This window comes from Nipponia nippon, unplaced genomic scaffold (genome assembly GCF_047370975.1).
Source record: "Nipponia nippon isolate SJK-2023a ecotype South Korea unplaced genomic scaffold, ASM4737097v1 scaffold_3, whole genome shotgun sequence".
NCBI classification, from domain to species: domain Eukaryota; kingdom Metazoa; phylum Chordata; class Aves; order Pelecaniformes; family Threskiornithidae; genus Nipponia; species Nipponia nippon.
Window position 1 is genome coordinate 113,810,251 of NW_028262347.1, and position 17,677 is coordinate 113,827,927.

A 17,677-nucleotide genomic window follows, 5' to 3' on the forward strand; every position below is an offset into this window, starting at 1 on the left:
CTGGAGGAACCTCTGAAGACAAACTGCAAAAAAAGTAGCTCAGATGTGTCATGATCACAACATACAGAAGTGAATTGGATGGGGCAGCTAGCCAAATTTGTAAGCTCAGCACTGTAGTAAAGTGGCTGGTGTCTCCTTTGCCTATTGGTCTGTCTGTACACCCTGACTGGGAATTCCCCCAAAAAAACCCACTTAAAGTCTGCAGCCAGACTGCCTGCCCTCTGCTTCCTAGCTGTGGCAAGAAGTAGTCATAATGCATCATTAAGGTGGCCTGAATCCAGCTGGAGTTTCTCTTTCTAAAGTGACTGTATAAATGGCAGGGATCTGGAGGGATCTAGAAAACAGGGGGCAGAAATGACTCTGTTGTTGGTATCTCTGCCCATCTTCCATGCCACAGCTAGAGGTCTGAGTGTGTCCACTGACCTTCTCTGTGGGTAATGTTTGGTATGTTCTTGCCATATCTACACATCATGGGCTCCAAAAAGTACCCTTTGGCAGACCACAGAGCTTACCCAGTTTGGGACTTGATAAAGGCTGAGTGAAAGGCCTCTCTCAGCAGTTTTTGCCAGTACTTTGTGATTTCTCCAGAGAATAATTTCCACCCTGGGCTAGTCTTCATTTTCCTTATCCAGTTATTGGCATCCAACATTTGAGGGCAAGCTTTTCTCTGGATACCAAGCTTTATTGAGAGACCTGGGCTTCAAATAACTCAGGTTGCACTATGTGTGTCTTGTTTCAGTAGCTGAATATAAATGTCCTGCTGGTGACTGGAAAGCCATATGCTCAGATTTAACAACCAGCTAAATAGATATTTATTGATTGCCTGGCTGTGAAATGCAATGGGTTTTAATAATTTGTTAATATGATTTAGTAATACCCAAACTCGCTATTAGCAAATGTAAGTAATCCTCTACTTGATCATTTTAAGCATTGCAAAATGCAGTGTTTACTTCTGGGAAACTTGCATCTTTCCACTAGTTTCTGGAATGAACCTGAATCGAGCGTATCTGAGAGGGGTCCCTACAGGTGATCTTGATCTTTGGTCCCGGTAGGTCCCACAGAGCACTCCTCACACTCTGTTTTTAAACACTTTGTGAGAAATTTTGCCATTCTTTTTAAAAGATCCAAAGCTTTGGGGTTTATCACAAAGATAAATTGATCCAGTCAGAATGTCCAAATAGTCCTATGCAGCGCCATGCTGCAGACTGACCTGGTCTAAGGAAGGAGTCCTTCCAGACCCCCAGTCTGGTGATCGGTTCAAGTCTGAGTACATAAATGAGTGACACCTTTGCTAAACATGCACACTGCTAAATTTGTATCCTAATCTGTGTCCTGTGTTACATTATTGTGGCTCTAGGCAGGAAGCCATGGCTTTCTGGTGTTAGCAGTGGAGGAAATTTATTCAGGGTTTTATCAAATTGTGATTAACAGACCAGAATTTACTCAAAAAATAAATTGGACATGGTACTGAGGGTCAAAAGTCAAAGGCTTTATATATCAGGCTCTGGGTTAAGCCTTCAGAACTTGAGAGAGTTTCCCTGCTCTCTTTGATGCTTGTTTTATTAAAAATATAGTGCACCATCTAAAAAGAAAGAACAGATCTTGCAAAAGATGCAACATAAATGCTGTGCTGGCACATCCCTGCTATTCTGTGATTTTCCTCGTTTATCCTCTCGCTGGTTTATCTTGATCTAAAACTGGTACCTTCTTACAAATGATTAATGGTACTTATTTGAAGTGTCTGGAGATCGGGTGCTTCAAGGTGAGGCAGAGCACATCTCCAAAAACAGAAAGGAGAGTCTTCTACCCTGAGAACTTATATCTGAGTGTGATTCCCAGCCTGGATCTGTGCCTCCCACTGGCCCAAATCCATTGTGCACAGTTGTTATAAGGATTCCAGGCTTGGTCTCTGGTGACACCAGAGGGGAGACTTGGAATTGGAGAAAAATTTAAATTGTTCTGTATTTGAAGTCTAGGAAGTTATTCTTTCTCCCTGCAATCAGTCAATTAGGAAGTAATTTCAAAGTATTTCATGAATAGCCATTGCTTGATTAGCCAGTCATTAGCACCACTGGGTTCTGATTTGTTGGGGTATTAACCACTCATGGCTTCCCTCCAGGAGAGCAAACAGATAATACCTGCTTTTGAAAACATTACTTACAGTAAGTGTTTGTTCTGCAGAACACAATGCATGCAATTGCACAGACCTTCCAAATTTCAGCCAGACACTGCCTTATTTACTGGTCAACTTCCTTGTAAGCAGAATCTGATGAAGTTGAGTGGCAAAATTACAAAGTCCAGAGGCATCGTGAAGGGAAGGCATCCTCTCACCTCTCTCATTCTTGCTTCCATTTCTTCTGGGAAAAGCCACAAGTTTGCATTAAGGCAAAATGCCCTTTATAAGAACCTTTATAAGAATTCTTTCCTTGCAAGCTTTTTGTCCTGCTTAGTGTTAGCCAGCCCTTTTTCGTCCTCCAGCCTTTCCTCTCTCTCTTGCTTTAAGATAATTTAATTATGGTCTTCCTGTTATCTTCTGCACCCTTGGCTGTACCCTGAACACTTCCCATGTAATCTTCTCATAAATACTGTTTTTCTATTCCAGAGTATTTCCAATCTCAGCTCCTGTCATTTTCTCCCAACTTGGACTACCATAACCCTGACATCCCTGAATGGAGACAAGACATTGGCAAAGTCATCAAGCGAGCTCTAGCACAGGTGAGCATCTGTTTCCTTGTCTGTACTAACATTGACTAGGCTGTTAAAACATGCACTTTTTCAACATGCTAGCTTAAAACAATGGCAAAGAAGGACAGTAATGAAGCTATCATTTTAAATTGATAAAAAGCTTCTTAATATGCTGGATCATTTTACAGAGGTAAACTATATTGGGAATTTTGTGGAAATATTATAATTACTTTTATTAATGTTTCTGTGGTGCTTTTTAGCTTTTAATATCCCTGAAGACTTTACAAATTCTAGATTGTAATAGTATCATTATTATTATTCTTATTTTGCCAAATTGATATTACAGTAACTACTGTTTTCTACTCCAAACACTTGGGTAGCATTACTGTGTGTTGTTAAACAGCTGATCTACTTCATCCCAGAAGACATTGTAGTATGTTGGATGCATGAGGAAGATATTTTTACCTCTTCCTGATACTCAGTCTTCTAATGCACCTAAGTGTGGCAACTGGTGAACGTTATAAAGCTATACTCCCTTTCCAACTGGGGCAAAACATGAGGATTCAGAGGGAAAGTAAACTTACCTTTAAAATACAGGACAAAAGGAGACTTCTGTGGGTGGAAGATACTGAATCTTCCTTTGGGATTAATTAGAATATGTAAACTAGCACTCATATTCTTGCAGGAAAGGGGACACAATAATTTATGATATCAAATAGCCAGGGACCTTGGTTTTGTGTGAAATCAGGAGATAGATTTAGGCAAGCTTTTGTGGTTTTTTACGTTCTGCCAAAAATGTATCTTGCTTTTTTTTGCTTCAGCTACAGCTGTTCTTAGAAATGGATGCTGATTATTTTTACAGGGAAAGTACATTCCTGCTCAGCTTTTCTCATCTGAAACCCACTCAAAATTCACAGTTTATAAGAGTTTCACTGATTATTTTCCCATCCTGAGAAAGCACTAAGTTCATTTGTTTAAACTGTTGTTCCCTTTTACTGTATTCAGAGTCAAGCTTGCAGAAAAAAGAAATTAATTAGGTTGTAACTACAAATGGTTACAGACAACAGTAGAAATCATGAAGAAGTGCTTACTTGTATATCCTTTTGTGACTATTTGGTTGCGGCCTGTGGTCTATGCTTACAGGACGGATCACCAGGAATGGGCTGCCCCATTGATACATTTCAGTTCAGGAATGAGGAGGAGGAGCTTGAGGTGGTGTAGGACCAGGGAGCTAATGGGGTTAGCCTCTTATAGCAGAGAGTTTCTGAGCAAGAAGAGGCTTCTTGCCCTACTGAGGATGCACAGCTTGGATTTGGGGAGAGAGGGCAGTAGCCTCAGTGGGCAGGTCATGCTGAAGACGGTTGTGAGAGTCAGGTGTGGAACTGACTCTTGGTTCAGAGAACTGAGCAGTTCCTAGCACAGCCCTCCCAATCAGCCCCAGTAATAGAAAGTCTCCCACTGGAGACATTGTTATTCATGTATGGCAAATGTGGATCCCCATAACCTGATATTACAAGGTGATAGCAGGCAATTTTCTTCATCTGTCCCTGTTAGTTGCATGCTTACTAGTGGTAGCTCTGAGCCAGACTCTCTAGATTTGAATATGGGTCATTCTTTTGTAGCGAGAAGGACTATATGGAAAATTCGGATCTGGAAACATGGTAGGTTTGGACTTTGGGTTAAGATTTTTGGGTCCAGGGGTGTTGTCAAGCCTACATTTACTTCTAGAAATGAGGTAGAGTGAATCATTGGCAGAACCTCTATTTCTGACCCACCAACTGGGCAGAACAGCTCATTAGGACCACAACACCTATAGTGGAACTGGCAAATAACAATTTGATGGAAGCACAGTTTCCCATAGTGAATGGAAACATTGGTAACAGAATAGCAGCTAGAGACCTCCTTTTTACTTTTCTTTTAGGTGACTGGTATCCCTGATGAACAGATCTTGGTAGCTGTATTTCCTGGGCTGCCTACTTCTGCTGAACTCTTCATATTGCCCCATAAAAACACAACAGAGAGGAGGAAAAGCACTGAGGCTGATCTGGAGCAAGTAAGGAAAGAAGGGTTCATGGAACACTCATTCCTATCACACCATTTGCAGATGGGCCCCTTAACTCGTGTGGCATTAGAAATGACTCACAATAAGTGTGATGGAACTGGATGCACCTGGGACTGTGTCAGTATAGTTTATGGCATTAAAGAAAATGATTTTCAGAGGAAAAATAGGCTTTTCTAACACCTCACTGAGATATGTCACAGTCTACCGGCAGTGGTTCTTCCTAGATCAGTGGTGTGTCCTTATTACAGTAGTTATGGCCAAAGGAACCTTGAATATGTACTCCCTCTACTCCCTGGAGGAATGCTAATAGACAGAGGCCAAAGCAGCAAGATAATATACTGAGGTTTACTAAAAATAAATCAGGCTCTTCAGCTCGTATATCACTGGAACAAGACCTCTTTTTTCTGCAGCAGCAAATGGCGTGTGCAAACTATATTTGGAAGTTACAATATCCATCCATTTAGATAAATAGGTAATTACAGTGATGAATAGCAACAGTGATATGCAGGCAAGGGAAGAGCTAGCAACAACAGCACTAGTCTGCTGAAGCTTTCATGCTAGAATTACCAAGTGATTAAATCAGCTCTATGAAGGCAAAGGAGTGAAGTACTGCTGGAAAAGCTGCTTAGCTCTAGCTAGTGTTCTTGTATGCAGCATTTTACCGCATGCAAGCTATGTGTGAGCCCATCTCCAAGTAACTCTTGGAGGAGTAACTCTTCTGTGATCAAACATTAAATAATTCAAACGACTGCTGAATTCTGAGGAAGCTCTTGTCACCCACTGAGCAAACAGTCCCCTCTGAGTAGTACATTTGTTGTAGGAAGCTTGCAAAGCTGGCCTCTTAAATTTATGGTGGTGAGTGTGCAGAAGAGATGCATTGTGGTGGGAAGGTTTGGAAGGATTTTTGGAGGGATTTTCTTGGAGTCATTTCTATCCCGTTCAGTAGGATCTACCCATATTAGAATTCCCTCCCAACAAGGTGTTGTGTCAGTATTTTATATATCAGTATTATGCAGACATCTCAGATTAGGTTTCTGACTAGCTGACCATGAGGCCTGAAGCTCTAGTGCTCTAATTTTATTTGATGGTATACTCACTTGTACTTTGGCACCTGTTGTTGGCTTCTGCTTGAGGAGCTCTGCCCTCTCTGATGGAGAGTAGGCCATCAGAAATACGCAGTAGCTGTGCCCTGACCATCAGAACTACACTAGGGAGACCAGGCATTAACAAACTCAGGCTCCAGTGTGGCACGCCGAGTATGTGCTCTGAGGCAACCAAGTAACACATCATAGCTGAGTTGCTGAGCCATGAGTAAACTCCAGTCTAAGGCCCCTCTTCTGAACGAAGGAGAAATATGGCAAGTTTGCCATTAACCTTCAAAACTGGATTGTCTCACCCCCAACAGCCTATTTAAACAGGCGCTACATGACTAGGATTGTCCTGAATCAATGTGAGGAAAGAAGCGTTACTAGGCTGGACTACCTAACTCAGTTTCATCATCCACCAATGAAAGGTCAGTATGTCAGTGATTTCCCAGTGCATTAGATCAAAATCACAGGACATTGTGGAGGGTGAAAAGACCCTTAGTTCTTTTCCTTCCTCCCCTACCCCCCTCCCCCCCCCCCCCCCCCCCTCCCCCCCCAAAAAAAAACCAAACCCAAACTTGCTAACTTTCTTGGTTTGCTTCTCAGGGGAGGTATAATAACATACCCTGTGAGTCTCAAAAGTCCTGTAGGTAGACTTCTGTGCGACAACATGCAGTTCCATCTAAGGCACATGTACATGTTTCTCTCCACTTCCTCAGTCTCTCACTTCCCTTCTTTTCCTGAAGCCAGTAAGAGATGTTAGTCACCATTCATAGGCTACATGCATTCCTGAGTGTTCTTCAGAGCTCTCTGTCTTCTCTGTTGTAACTACCTGTATCTCTTATTATTTCATCAGGTGGTAGAAATCCTTTTTAATGCTCTCAACCAGAACCTGGTCCAGTTTGAACTGAAGCCTGGTGTTGAAGTCATTGTGTATGTTACTCAGTTAACACTAGGTGAGTGCGGAGTCAAATGCATAGCTGTTGTTCTCTTGAGGCTTCAGACAACTCCAGGAGAACCAGTCTACATCAGAGCACTCACAGTTTGGTATGTGCTACTGGAATACGTAGGACTGATTGTATTGAGACATTGTCTGTGGTAGAAGCAGGAAGTGTTAAAAATGGAATCCAGCAGTGGCATCTTCATGCACCAGTTTGTACAAGTATTAAAAGTACCTTCTAAGAGTTCCCTGTGGCTTAATTAACTAGTGTACTGATGTTTTTCAAGTGTTTTAGAAAATCAGGTGAATGGTGTTCTATTAAGCCCTTATTGGGCACCTGTGGAATTCAGTGGGAGTATTACTTTCATGGATATTGGATCAAATCCTTATTGCAAGGGGCTTGTTAATGTTATGACTAGCCAAGAAGCTTTATAGGGGCAAAGTACTCATGAAAAGATCTAGGCCTCTTACAGGGAATACGTGCCTGAATATTGACTTCTACAAATTAGAACTTATTTAAATTTCAATGCTACCTATCTCCATTTTTGCAGAGTAATGAATAGTCGCTTTAAGCTTCATCACCCCTTTTGCTTTAAACCACCCTAGTGTGAAGCTCTCAGCTACTGCTGAGAATTTCGGCCAACCTAATGTGAAGCACTCAGCTATTGCTGAGACTGTGAGGACTACAGAGGAGATTATGGATTTATTTTTGCCCTTGATTTTTATGACTGCCCTTACAATTATGTGAAATGGGGGATCTTGTGCACGTGACATTGCCAATAGCCTCTCTGAAAGATTGGGATTCATGTCCCGGGATAATACACTTCAGCTTTTTTTACATGAGACTCTCAGAGAGCCAAGAGCTGGGCTAAACCAAGGCTCATGACCCCTCCTACAGGTAATGTCTTTTTGCCTTCAATCTCTGACTGTTGTTTGGGGATGAGAGTCAGATGTTAATAGGAGTAGCCTGGAATGAGTGAATTTGCAAGACTGGGAACAAGATCCAAATATCTGCAGTCACCAGGTTCAGAATCTGGGTTTGTTCTGGTAAGACACTGCAAAGTGTGGATTTAACTTAGAGTGCTCAACTATTCTCACGCCCCCCCCCACAGTGGGGGTGCTGCATTTGTTTCATGACCATTCCTATAATATTTTTGACTCAAGTGAAATGACAGTCAGTTCTTTTCCGTGAAAGAGTCCGTAGAAGTAGTAGAAGCAGAATACTGGCAGGATCAGACTCTTAGGTGTGAAAATTTGGCAATGGAACCAGAAGTGACTCTATTTGCAGAGACTTTGTTCCCATCTTCTGAGTGACAGAAAAGGAATAGAGAACAGTGAAAAACCAAAAGCAAATATTTATGCAGAGTGAGAAACACTCAGCTGCTATTTATAATCATTTGCGCATCATTAGAGACTTCTCATCAGACTCTTGATTCTCAGCTCAGTGCTCAGGCCATTAAGATGGTCTGCTCCAATGAGCCGTGGGAATAGCTGCATAAACAAGGTATAGTAATACACTTTATTTAGCCCACCCAAAATGTCAAGGATAGATGGATCAAATCTCCAAAACGTTATAATGTAGTGTGTGTTTGGGTCCAGGATTATTGCTTTGGGCTCCTCCACATTATGAAAACTCACTCAGTTAAAAAGTCTGTAAGGTACAATACAAGGATGAACCTTGAGGCTTCTCACAAGACCGGATCCCTGTTACATGTGAGACAGACACATGTCCTTGGAAGATGGGAGACATGCTGTTCATGGATGCTCTGAGGTAGCTTCTCCAAAGGGGAATAGACATGCATTAAGCCACACCTCACAAATTCATTTCCACTCCAGTCCCTGGAAAAGCCTGAAAAGAAATAGCCAAGAGTGTTAACACAGGAGTGATCAGCCATTCAGCTAAGCATGGATTGCTGTGTCTTTTCACTAGGAGATGTTAGACTGCACTGTCTTGAAAAAGGAGCTTGGCTTTCAAAGGACAAGAGAGCCAATTTGTTTCCTACTGATTGGTCTTGCTGAAAACAGCACGCACCATGCAGTGGTGATAAAGCAGATGTGGCAATGACAGAGTTGAGCTCAACTCTCTGGTAGTTATGTGTTCCCTAGTAATATCTTGTAAACTTAATGCTCTGCCTTTCCTCTTGCAGCACCCCTTGTTGATTCCAGCACGGGTCATAGCAGTTCGGCGATGCTGATGTTGTTGTCTGTGGTGTTTGTAGGCTTGGCTGTTTTTCTAATCTACAAATTCAAGAGGTAAGTTGAGAAACTTTGAGGGATGGGAGAAGGGGACACTGGGTGGTTTACAGGCAATCTAGGCAGAGCAGTGCCTGGATTGCAGATGTAGAGCATGTTATGCTGGCCTAAGGCTTAGAGCAGTATAGTTCCCTATTTTGCATATATAGAGAGAAGACCATCTACTGCCTTTCCACCACAAACCTCATGCTCTGAAAGCTCACCAAGAGCTCAGAAATCAAGCTGTGACCTGCTTCAGCAGTTTTGTTTGAACCACAGACCAGAAATGGGAACCCTGCGTGCTCACAGAGTACTGAGCTACGCAATGCAGACTTAGTCAAAAATCACATGATAGATGTCTTCATACAGTCTATATCCATCTGGCCTACTGCCTTAGTGCAAGAGTATCTCATTTGTATGTTGCAGAGTGAATAGTTCAATCTTGAAGAGGAATAGGTGTGATTATGTTAAGGGAGGGAGACTCAAAGCCAGAAAGGTTTGTGGTAAGCATCAAAATGCCTTTGGGAATCTGTGCTGAGATTTTCTTTGACAGATGTTAATATAAACCTTTTGCTTGCAGGCAGGACCTGTGGTGGCCCATGGCACTTTGCTGCTGCAAGCTATGAAACAAAATATGGGATAAGAATGGCCTGTTTGCTGAAGGGCTGCCTTATGAGAATATATTTTAGGCAGATGGAGCTCCTTAGGAGGAACTTTGCATTCAGTACAGTACTTACTGTGTTAAATGGTCTATGTGCCCAGATCCTGCCCAGTGGCAAAATACTGTATTAGAAGCATAAGCTGAGTCTGACTTAAAAAAAAAAAAAAAATTTCTGGACATGAGTAGTTCCTACAAATTGAGAAGCTAGAGCTTTTCCTATCCAGATTCCAGCTATATGTTTCTCTCTAGAGCTTTTCTGCAGCCCAAGATAAGGCTAGTACTCACTAATGATGTTAGTGGGATACAAACAATATTCAAAAATGAATGATAAGACAGGCATATATCCTAGTGTCCAGGTTTAAAGCTCCCCTCATTTCTAACCTCTTGCATTAACCATTGTCAAAATTAGTGGGAGGCACTGCTTCTATTGCTTGATCCTGTGCATATCAAGATCTGTTACCAAGCTCCCACTGACTTTGGTGGCCCAGGACAATTTCCAGAGAACCTGTGTGAATTTACTCAGGTCCAGATTTCCAGGCCTTCAGTGTACTTTGCTTGTTGCAGTCTGAAACCGTCTCTCTGCTTCTGTAAGGTAGAATAGAGCTTCCCAGGTGAATGGGGAATAGGATACAGGACTTGTTTAAGGCATTGATTTAATAATGTGCTGGGGAGGCAGCTGATGATTTCTCTTAGTCCCACATGTAGGATGAGGACAGCCAAGAAGTCTTTCTGGGAAATGTGTCAAGATGTAGGTACAACCGGTTTTAAGACATGTTTTCCTTTGTGTCTTGGTGAGACAGTTTCTTAGGTTTGGCCTAATGTCTTTGGCTCTGCGGTCAGGGATCATTACAAGGAAGAAGGATCTGTATATTCTGGCTGCTAGAGAGCAGTAAGGAGCTTGGTAATCCACTTTGCTTTGGCAGGGTCCAGGTCATATTATACTACTGCAGCTCATAAAACTGACTCTTGTACTACTTAAGCATCCTGAGCCTTGAGCATAGTAGCCATCAGCCTTGTGCTGTGCTCCAGGGCTGGGAAGACCCTGCCTTGTTAAAATCTGTCTGAAAATTGAATGTATTACAAATTGGAGGTGAGGGGGAAGGTGGTTAAAGCATTGGTTTTGCTTAGCCCAAAGCTCATCAACTTGCTGTTCCCTCTTATCTGCTCTGTCCCAAAGAGGACAAACCCTGGTCAAACTGACAAAGTTTAGGATTAAGTCAGATACCCAGAATGTCCTCAGCTTGATTTTTCAGAACAGAAAGCAACTTTTCAGCTCTGTCTAAAACCTCTGGCTCAATGGATCAGAAGTGAGAGCATGCAACAATTCTTAATGGAAAAAGGAGGTGAAAACAAAAGCTTTCCTTTAGCTCTCAGTGATGCAGAGGTCCACTAGCAATATGTACTTTTCTGATTAACAGCGAACCCAGCCTGAATACAGAACTGATGCTTACAGGAAGAGGTGGTGGGGAGAGCATGGGCCTGCATGAATTTTTAATTCTACAAATTTATAGAATTGGTGCTTTGCTGGTTTGCACAAAGACTCCTTATTATGAGTCCATCAAGTTATAGACTCAGCAGGCATTTTAAACACTGCTGCCAGAGAGATGCTTGTTGAGGAGGTCCATGTGGAAAAGGAAGGAAGGAAGGGGGAAAAGTACGGAAATAATCTGTAAAAAGGTTGTTTCTTTTCTGGGAAATTGAGCATATAGGAGGTCAATACTATGTGTGTCTGGATGGTGAGTAATAGTGGGATACTGGGGCAGTCAGTGTGTATGTGTCCTGGGACAGGAGTGCAGGAGCATGTGTTCATGCACATGTGCTCAGAGAGGTGTGGTGGGACGTTGTGGCCACCTGGGTCTGTGCTGGGAGGCACAGCAGCATTAGGTATGTGTGTATGGATGCACATATGTACAGCCATCTCAGTTTCTTTTTTCCCTAACTTTCTGAAGTACGTGGAGGCTCTCTGCCTCACAACTCTGAAGAGCTTTTCTCACCTTTCCTCTCAAAGCTCAGAAGACTTCGCTTCTCTACCATTGTGTCGTTTGGAAGTGAAACCAAGTCTTCCAATATCTCCAGGCATGTTCTCATGTTCACATCTCTACACACCTCCAGACATATTCTGAGCACTTAAATCCTATGGGAATGCCTTTGTCCTCTCATCCAATGTGTGCATTCCCTGTGTAGTGCTTATGTCTACTAATGATCTATAAGATATGTCTGAAGGTTAGAAGGAGAGGGTAGAAGAAAGGGAGAAGAACATGAGGTTTGTAAACTGCTGCTAAACATCCCAAATATGTCCTGACTTGCTGCTAGTTCAGAACAGAATGCCAAATCGAGCCAATAGCATGAGTCATTTGAGGCCAGAACTTCACTGGAGTGAAATCAGCATAGACCTATTGAATTCATGAGAATTGAGGTAATTTTCCCTGCTTTCAATCTCTGGCATATCCAACAGCAGACAGGTTAGCATAAAGAGATGGCATTTTATATAGCCCCTTTTGAACACATCTTTCTCTCTCCTGTGTGCTTTAAGGAACTGAAAAAAATCTCTGAATTTTCCTTATTTTAGCAGTGTGGACTGCATGGCACAGAATCCTTTTAAGGGCATTAGAAAAAAACAGTCAGTCACCTTCCAACAGGCAACTACACACAGATAATCCTAGTAACCCCCACGATGCTTAACACATTACTTTTCAGTTCTCTCATTTTAAACTTGCATTCCTCCAGGTATTACTATCTAACTGTCTAGGCCTATCTAACTATCTGTCTAACTAACTGACTTTCAAGGATATTGTTCTAGCAGTGCAAGTTAACTTCTCTTGGAAGAAGGAAGAAGAAATAATACTTTCACTTTCTTGGCTTCCTGAGCAGCAAGGGAAAATAAGTCCCTGCAAACTTGTATGATCTGTAACATGGCAAAATGTTTTTGCAATGAAATGGTAACAAACGGACTTTGGGTGGGTGTTATGAGATCCGAGTCCTTTCCGTACTCTCAGGCAGGACCAATTCTTTATAACTTTTTCTGATGTGGCAATTCCTACTGAGTCAGTGTGAGCCTGTCAATAGAAACAAGCCTAGCAATTCTTTTATCAGTTGATAGTAGTGCTCAAATTGATTTTTACTTTTGGTTTCCAATGCACCACTGATCATGTAATAAATACTGAGAGAATTGGCAATTGCAGCTGATTATACTTAGTTGATTGCTGCTGAGCTGGGTGCACAGTGTCCACTGTGTGCACAACTTCTCATTTAAAAGCGCAGGACCAGAACATTTAGGTTTACAGCTGGAGGAGCCTTTGGGCACAGGATAGGAAGGCAGTGGCCTGAGATTTGGGGTAGCTTTAGACTGGTGTTGGAATTAGTGGATGCTAATGGCAGTTTCAGAGCTGAACATCACTATGGTGCTTTCACCGTTCTGAGAGCTGATACTTTGCATCACTGCCAGTGCTGCATTTGTGGGATTGGTCTCAGTTTAATTAGTCTGATTAATCAATGACATGCCAAGGATCCCCGTGTTACAAAATATTACCTCTCATTTTCCTTTCCTGCACAGGAAAATCCCTTGGATTAACATCTATGCCCAAGTTCAGCATGACAAGGAGCAGGAAATGATTGGCTCTGTCAGCCAAAGTGAAAATGCCCCCAAAATCACTCTGAGTGAGTTCACAGACCCTGAGGAGCTGATGGACAAAGAGCTGGACACGCGAGTGATGGGTAAGAGACAGTCCTTGGCTGGAGCTTGTTTCACAGTCTGGGTGAGGATGTTGGTCATTGGGGTATTAGGAGAGGCAGCGACTGTGACCCTAGGTACAAGCAGACCCTGAGGCACTGAGACAGGGAAAAAATGTCTCTCTGCAACATGGTAACAGGGAGTTTTTCTTACAGTTTTTCAGCTTTTCTCAGTGTTACATGACCAGGGTAGGACCTAGGAAACAGCAATAGGTGGAGCAATAGGAGTTAGTAATGACTGTGGCTCACAGCTATGCCTGCTCATGACCCTGTCTCTTCTGTGGACAAGTCCCAAAGTCCCTGAAACCTCAGAAGAATCAGATGAGCCAAGCTTACACTGTTGGTGTTCTATCATTACAAGTTAATATATCCCTAATAGCTTAATGAGTTTACTGCTGGTCAACTGAGCTGTAGTAACAGGTTTTCTGCATGCTCCATGCTTACTGCAAATACAAAAAAGATGTGTTACTCTTAAGAACGTTTTCTGTCTTTACACGTACGCAAGCACATCCTAAGAAGGAGTGAGAAGCAATATAGACCAAACTGTTGAAGCCACTGCACTGACTCTGTTCTCCATTTTCTCCTCCACAGGAAGCATCTCAACAATTGCCAACAGCGAAAGCACAAAGGAAATCCCCAACTGCACTAGTGTTTAATACTGAGAATCCACTTGGTCTACAACATTTCTGACTTTTTATTTGTAATTATTATTGTTATAATTATTATTATTATTATTATGAAAAAAGAAAGAGTTATATGTCATTATTATCATTTGGGAGGGGATAGGGTGGGCTTTTTCTGTTTACCAGGGCTGCATTCATAAATAGCAGGGGTTCTTCATATTTAGGAAATACTCATCAGATTAGCAAGAAAAAGCAAAGAGAGTCAAGTATGCAATGGGATTTGAATGCCAGCCTCCTGTTAAATACAGAAAGGGAATTAAGTATTCAAATCCAACAGGTAGGTATAGTACCTTAGGCAACATGTTGTAGGTAAATTGTCCCTTTTCAGCCCTTCTCAAAATAAGTCATGAATCAGCTACTTCATCCTGCCAGAGGGCTCTGGCTGGGTTGTTGGACCAGGCTCTGCAACATGCCAACAACCGTAGCTTTCCAATGACATGCATGTCTCAGCTTTTTGCAGGATCTTGCCTCTCTTAATTGCTTTTCATTTCAGTCACGCTCTGGCACTGTTGACTGCTGAGAAAGGAAGAAAAACCCAGAGCAAACACACATGTCAGTGTTCCTTGGATTGTAGATTGACTGGAGGAGACAGCACCACAAGCAATGAAGGAGCATGCCTGAGTTTATGAACGCAGCCCAAACCCCGTGCATGTGAATAGCGAGGATGCCGAAGGCCTACTGTAGATAATTACAATGTACATAGCTTTTTATTTCTTGGGAAATAATTTAATGTTTAGTAAAAGAAGATATGTTTAAAACAAAACCTGAACCACATACACACATGCACGCACACGCGTGCACACACACACACAAGTGCGTGCGCTCGTACACGCCAGCCAAACGGGGACCGTGGTGAGTATTTGAATCACGCTTTGGTTCCAAGCGTGTTCCAGTTGTCTGTCATATTTCAATCTGACACTGCTGTCTATAAACAGCATAGTTTATTTTTCTGTGTATAACTGCAAGACTTTTTTAATATATATATATATATATATTTTTATATATATATATATATATATATAGTATCATTTCCTATGATGGAGCAGAAAAAGATATTAGCAGGACAGACTATGAGCCTGTCATGAATATTTTAATAATGTTCATCATCTATTCACCTCTGTCACTGTTGTCCACTTCTGGAAAGGATCTTGGTGACATCCATTAGGGAAAATGAGGAAAACAAACATGAAATTATCACCATCTCAGTGTGGGCAAATACCAATATGCTTGCAGTACCCAGTACAGCCTCAACTCAACAATGGGCCAGGTTGCAGTAGCTTTATTCCCAGCGAGAAGTCATGCTTTTAGCAGTTAAGCTGGTGAAGTAAAGTGCTGTTCAGGATGTGTAAGAGTAGTAAGTTTTGCTGAACATGATGCAGGCTATTAGGGACTGCTCTTTGGTGAAGGGGATGCAGGGTCAGACCTGCTTAACTGAGCCAGGAAAGGTCTTTCTTATGAGTGCTGCAGAATGGCTGCTTCCAATTTTGCATGGAAATGCCATCAGAGTAATTTCTGCATGGTGGGTTGGTGCTTTCTGATTAGAACAGGGCAGTTAATGAAGAAAAGGTAGTGAAAAAGCTCTTTAGGAATCTTCTAGCACACTGAGTTGAGGATAGGCCCTAGGAATGGTGGAGTTTTGGGGCAGTAGGTTGACCTAGTGGTGAATTACTTTTACTCATTTTTCTTGAGTTGGTGATGTTAAAAATGGACCTTATTCTGCAGAGTATTGAGTTATAAGACCCAGCAGGAGTGGAAAGAAGATTGGAGGCACGTTTGGGAAAGAAGATTGGAGGCACGTTTGGGAAGATGTTCTAGTGCTTATGTGGTAACAGGAGGCAGAAATGAGGCTAGGTCACAATGTTTGTTACCATTTTTTAGGATCTGAATACAGGACTCCACATCACCTTTAATATATCTGTACTGAAATGAGGAGATGGCTAGAATTTAGGTGTTACTTGCTACCTCTCTGCATTGCAATATGCCAGCTGGCTACAAACCAGCCTCAGCTACATGTGTTCACTCTGCTAATGGGCTGGAATGTCTTTCAAAGGCTATAATCCTGATGGGTCTGCAGGTGGAGAGAAAAGTGCTTAAACGTAGTTTTGCAGAAAAACACAGGAGGTATTACAAAATTAAAATTGTAAAACCAAAATATAGGGAAATACTGTTTTGTGTGAAGTATTAAAGCTAAATATTCTCAATTCTTCTACTCCTCTATTTCAGTCAGGCTTGGGGGCCTTTTCTGTTGATTTAAAAATAATTCCTTTCTATTTCCTCCCTTGCTTTTCTGTTCTAGTTCCTAATATAAGCTGGAGAGTGATGGCTATGTTACTCTATTTAACCTTGAGTTTCCATCCATCACATGTGCATAAACTGTTGCATTACTGTCTCTGTTCTACTGAAACACCAAAGTAGTTTACAGTAATGGCCCAGTGATAACACTGTTAGCACAAGGCCATAGCTTCCCATTTAGGTATATATGGGAGGGATGTACATAAACGATGGTCCTGTGGGCCTTGAGCTAAATTGTGGGCTGATCTTAGTCTTTGCTGGTCATTAGGATTTGAGGGACTGCTTCTCTGAGGTGCTGCAGAAGACTGAATATTAAATACTCATTATTTTCCATATTAACTTTTTCTTTTATAAACCAGGAAATGAAGTCAAAAAGTTCATTGTTGTTTGGAGTTTTCTAGGTTTTTCATGGGATTAATCTCATGTTGATTTAAAAAGAAAGGCAGAGGCTTACAGTTTTCACAATTTCTTTTCACAATTTTTTAAATTTTTTTTACATTTTTTCCCTTTACACTCTTAAAGATGGCTGTTAAAGATCTCATAACAGATGGGAGGAAGCAAGGAGGAAAAATTGGGAATAAGATGCTGAAAAAAGTGGAAACATTTTCACTTCTCAAAGAAATTTAATCTCAACGAAGGCTGAGAAATTTCTGAATGATACCGTTAATTTTTGAAGAAACATCTGTCCAGAAAGCCATTTTCAATTAAAAATTATCCTAAAGGCACTACAAAACAAACAAACAAAATCCATGGAGCCAAAATTAAATGTCAAAAAAACCTGCCTGATTCCTGAGCTGGCTCAAACATCATGTTCCATGAGACTTAGTGGGTATCATTACCTCTCAGGATAGTTTGTCACACTTCTGTCTGGACCAGTGTGCTCCATGCACATTTGGAAAGAGCTTCCTAGGATGTACGTGGGACTGCATTTGCCAGATCATACCTCCTGCATTAGGACACAACCATGGCTGCTGGCAGCTGAAAAAAGCTTGTGTTCATGACTGAAAGGTGCTCCTTTAGGATACCAGAAGGGTAACTACTGCATCCCAGTGAGATACCCAGGGCTGTATCTATCCATTGGACCTCTGTAAGGTTTGGATTGGGCAACCAGCACTATCCATCTTTTTTGGAAGGTACTGAGCTGTAGTGTTGGCACAGACTGGAGTGTTGGCCACTTTTATTTGTGTATTCTGTGCTGGGAAATAACAACTTGGGATGTCATTGGGGTCTTTTCCCCTGCAAGTTTCACCCCTGAGGAAAATGTAATGGAAACCCTTGAAGCTGTAGATGATTATTTACCTGAGTAAG

The 17,677-nt window shown here is 41.8% G+C and overlaps 1 protein-coding gene across 1 annotated transcript in view; it reads left to right on the forward strand.

Annotated features, from left to right (window-relative positions):
- Positions 1 to 14,210, forward strand: part of SORCS3 (sortilin related VPS10 domain containing receptor 3) — a 321,133-nt gene extending 306,923 nt beyond the window's left edge. The window contains exons 22-27 of the mRNA XM_087766350.1: positions 2,603 to 2,715; positions 4,607 to 4,738; positions 6,689 to 6,788; positions 8,920 to 9,025; positions 13,219 to 13,379; positions 13,986 to 14,210. Coding sequence (XP_087622476.1) covers positions 2,603 to 2,715; positions 4,607 to 4,738; positions 6,689 to 6,788; positions 8,920 to 9,025; positions 13,219 to 13,379; positions 13,986 to 14,050 — 677 coding nt within the window. The 3' untranslated portion in view covers positions 14,051 to 14,210. The remainder of the gene's footprint in view (positions 1 to 2,602; positions 2,716 to 4,606; positions 4,739 to 6,688; positions 6,789 to 8,919; positions 9,026 to 13,218; positions 13,380 to 13,985) is intronic.
- The last annotated feature ends 3,467 nt before the right edge of the window (positions 14,211 to 17,677 follow it).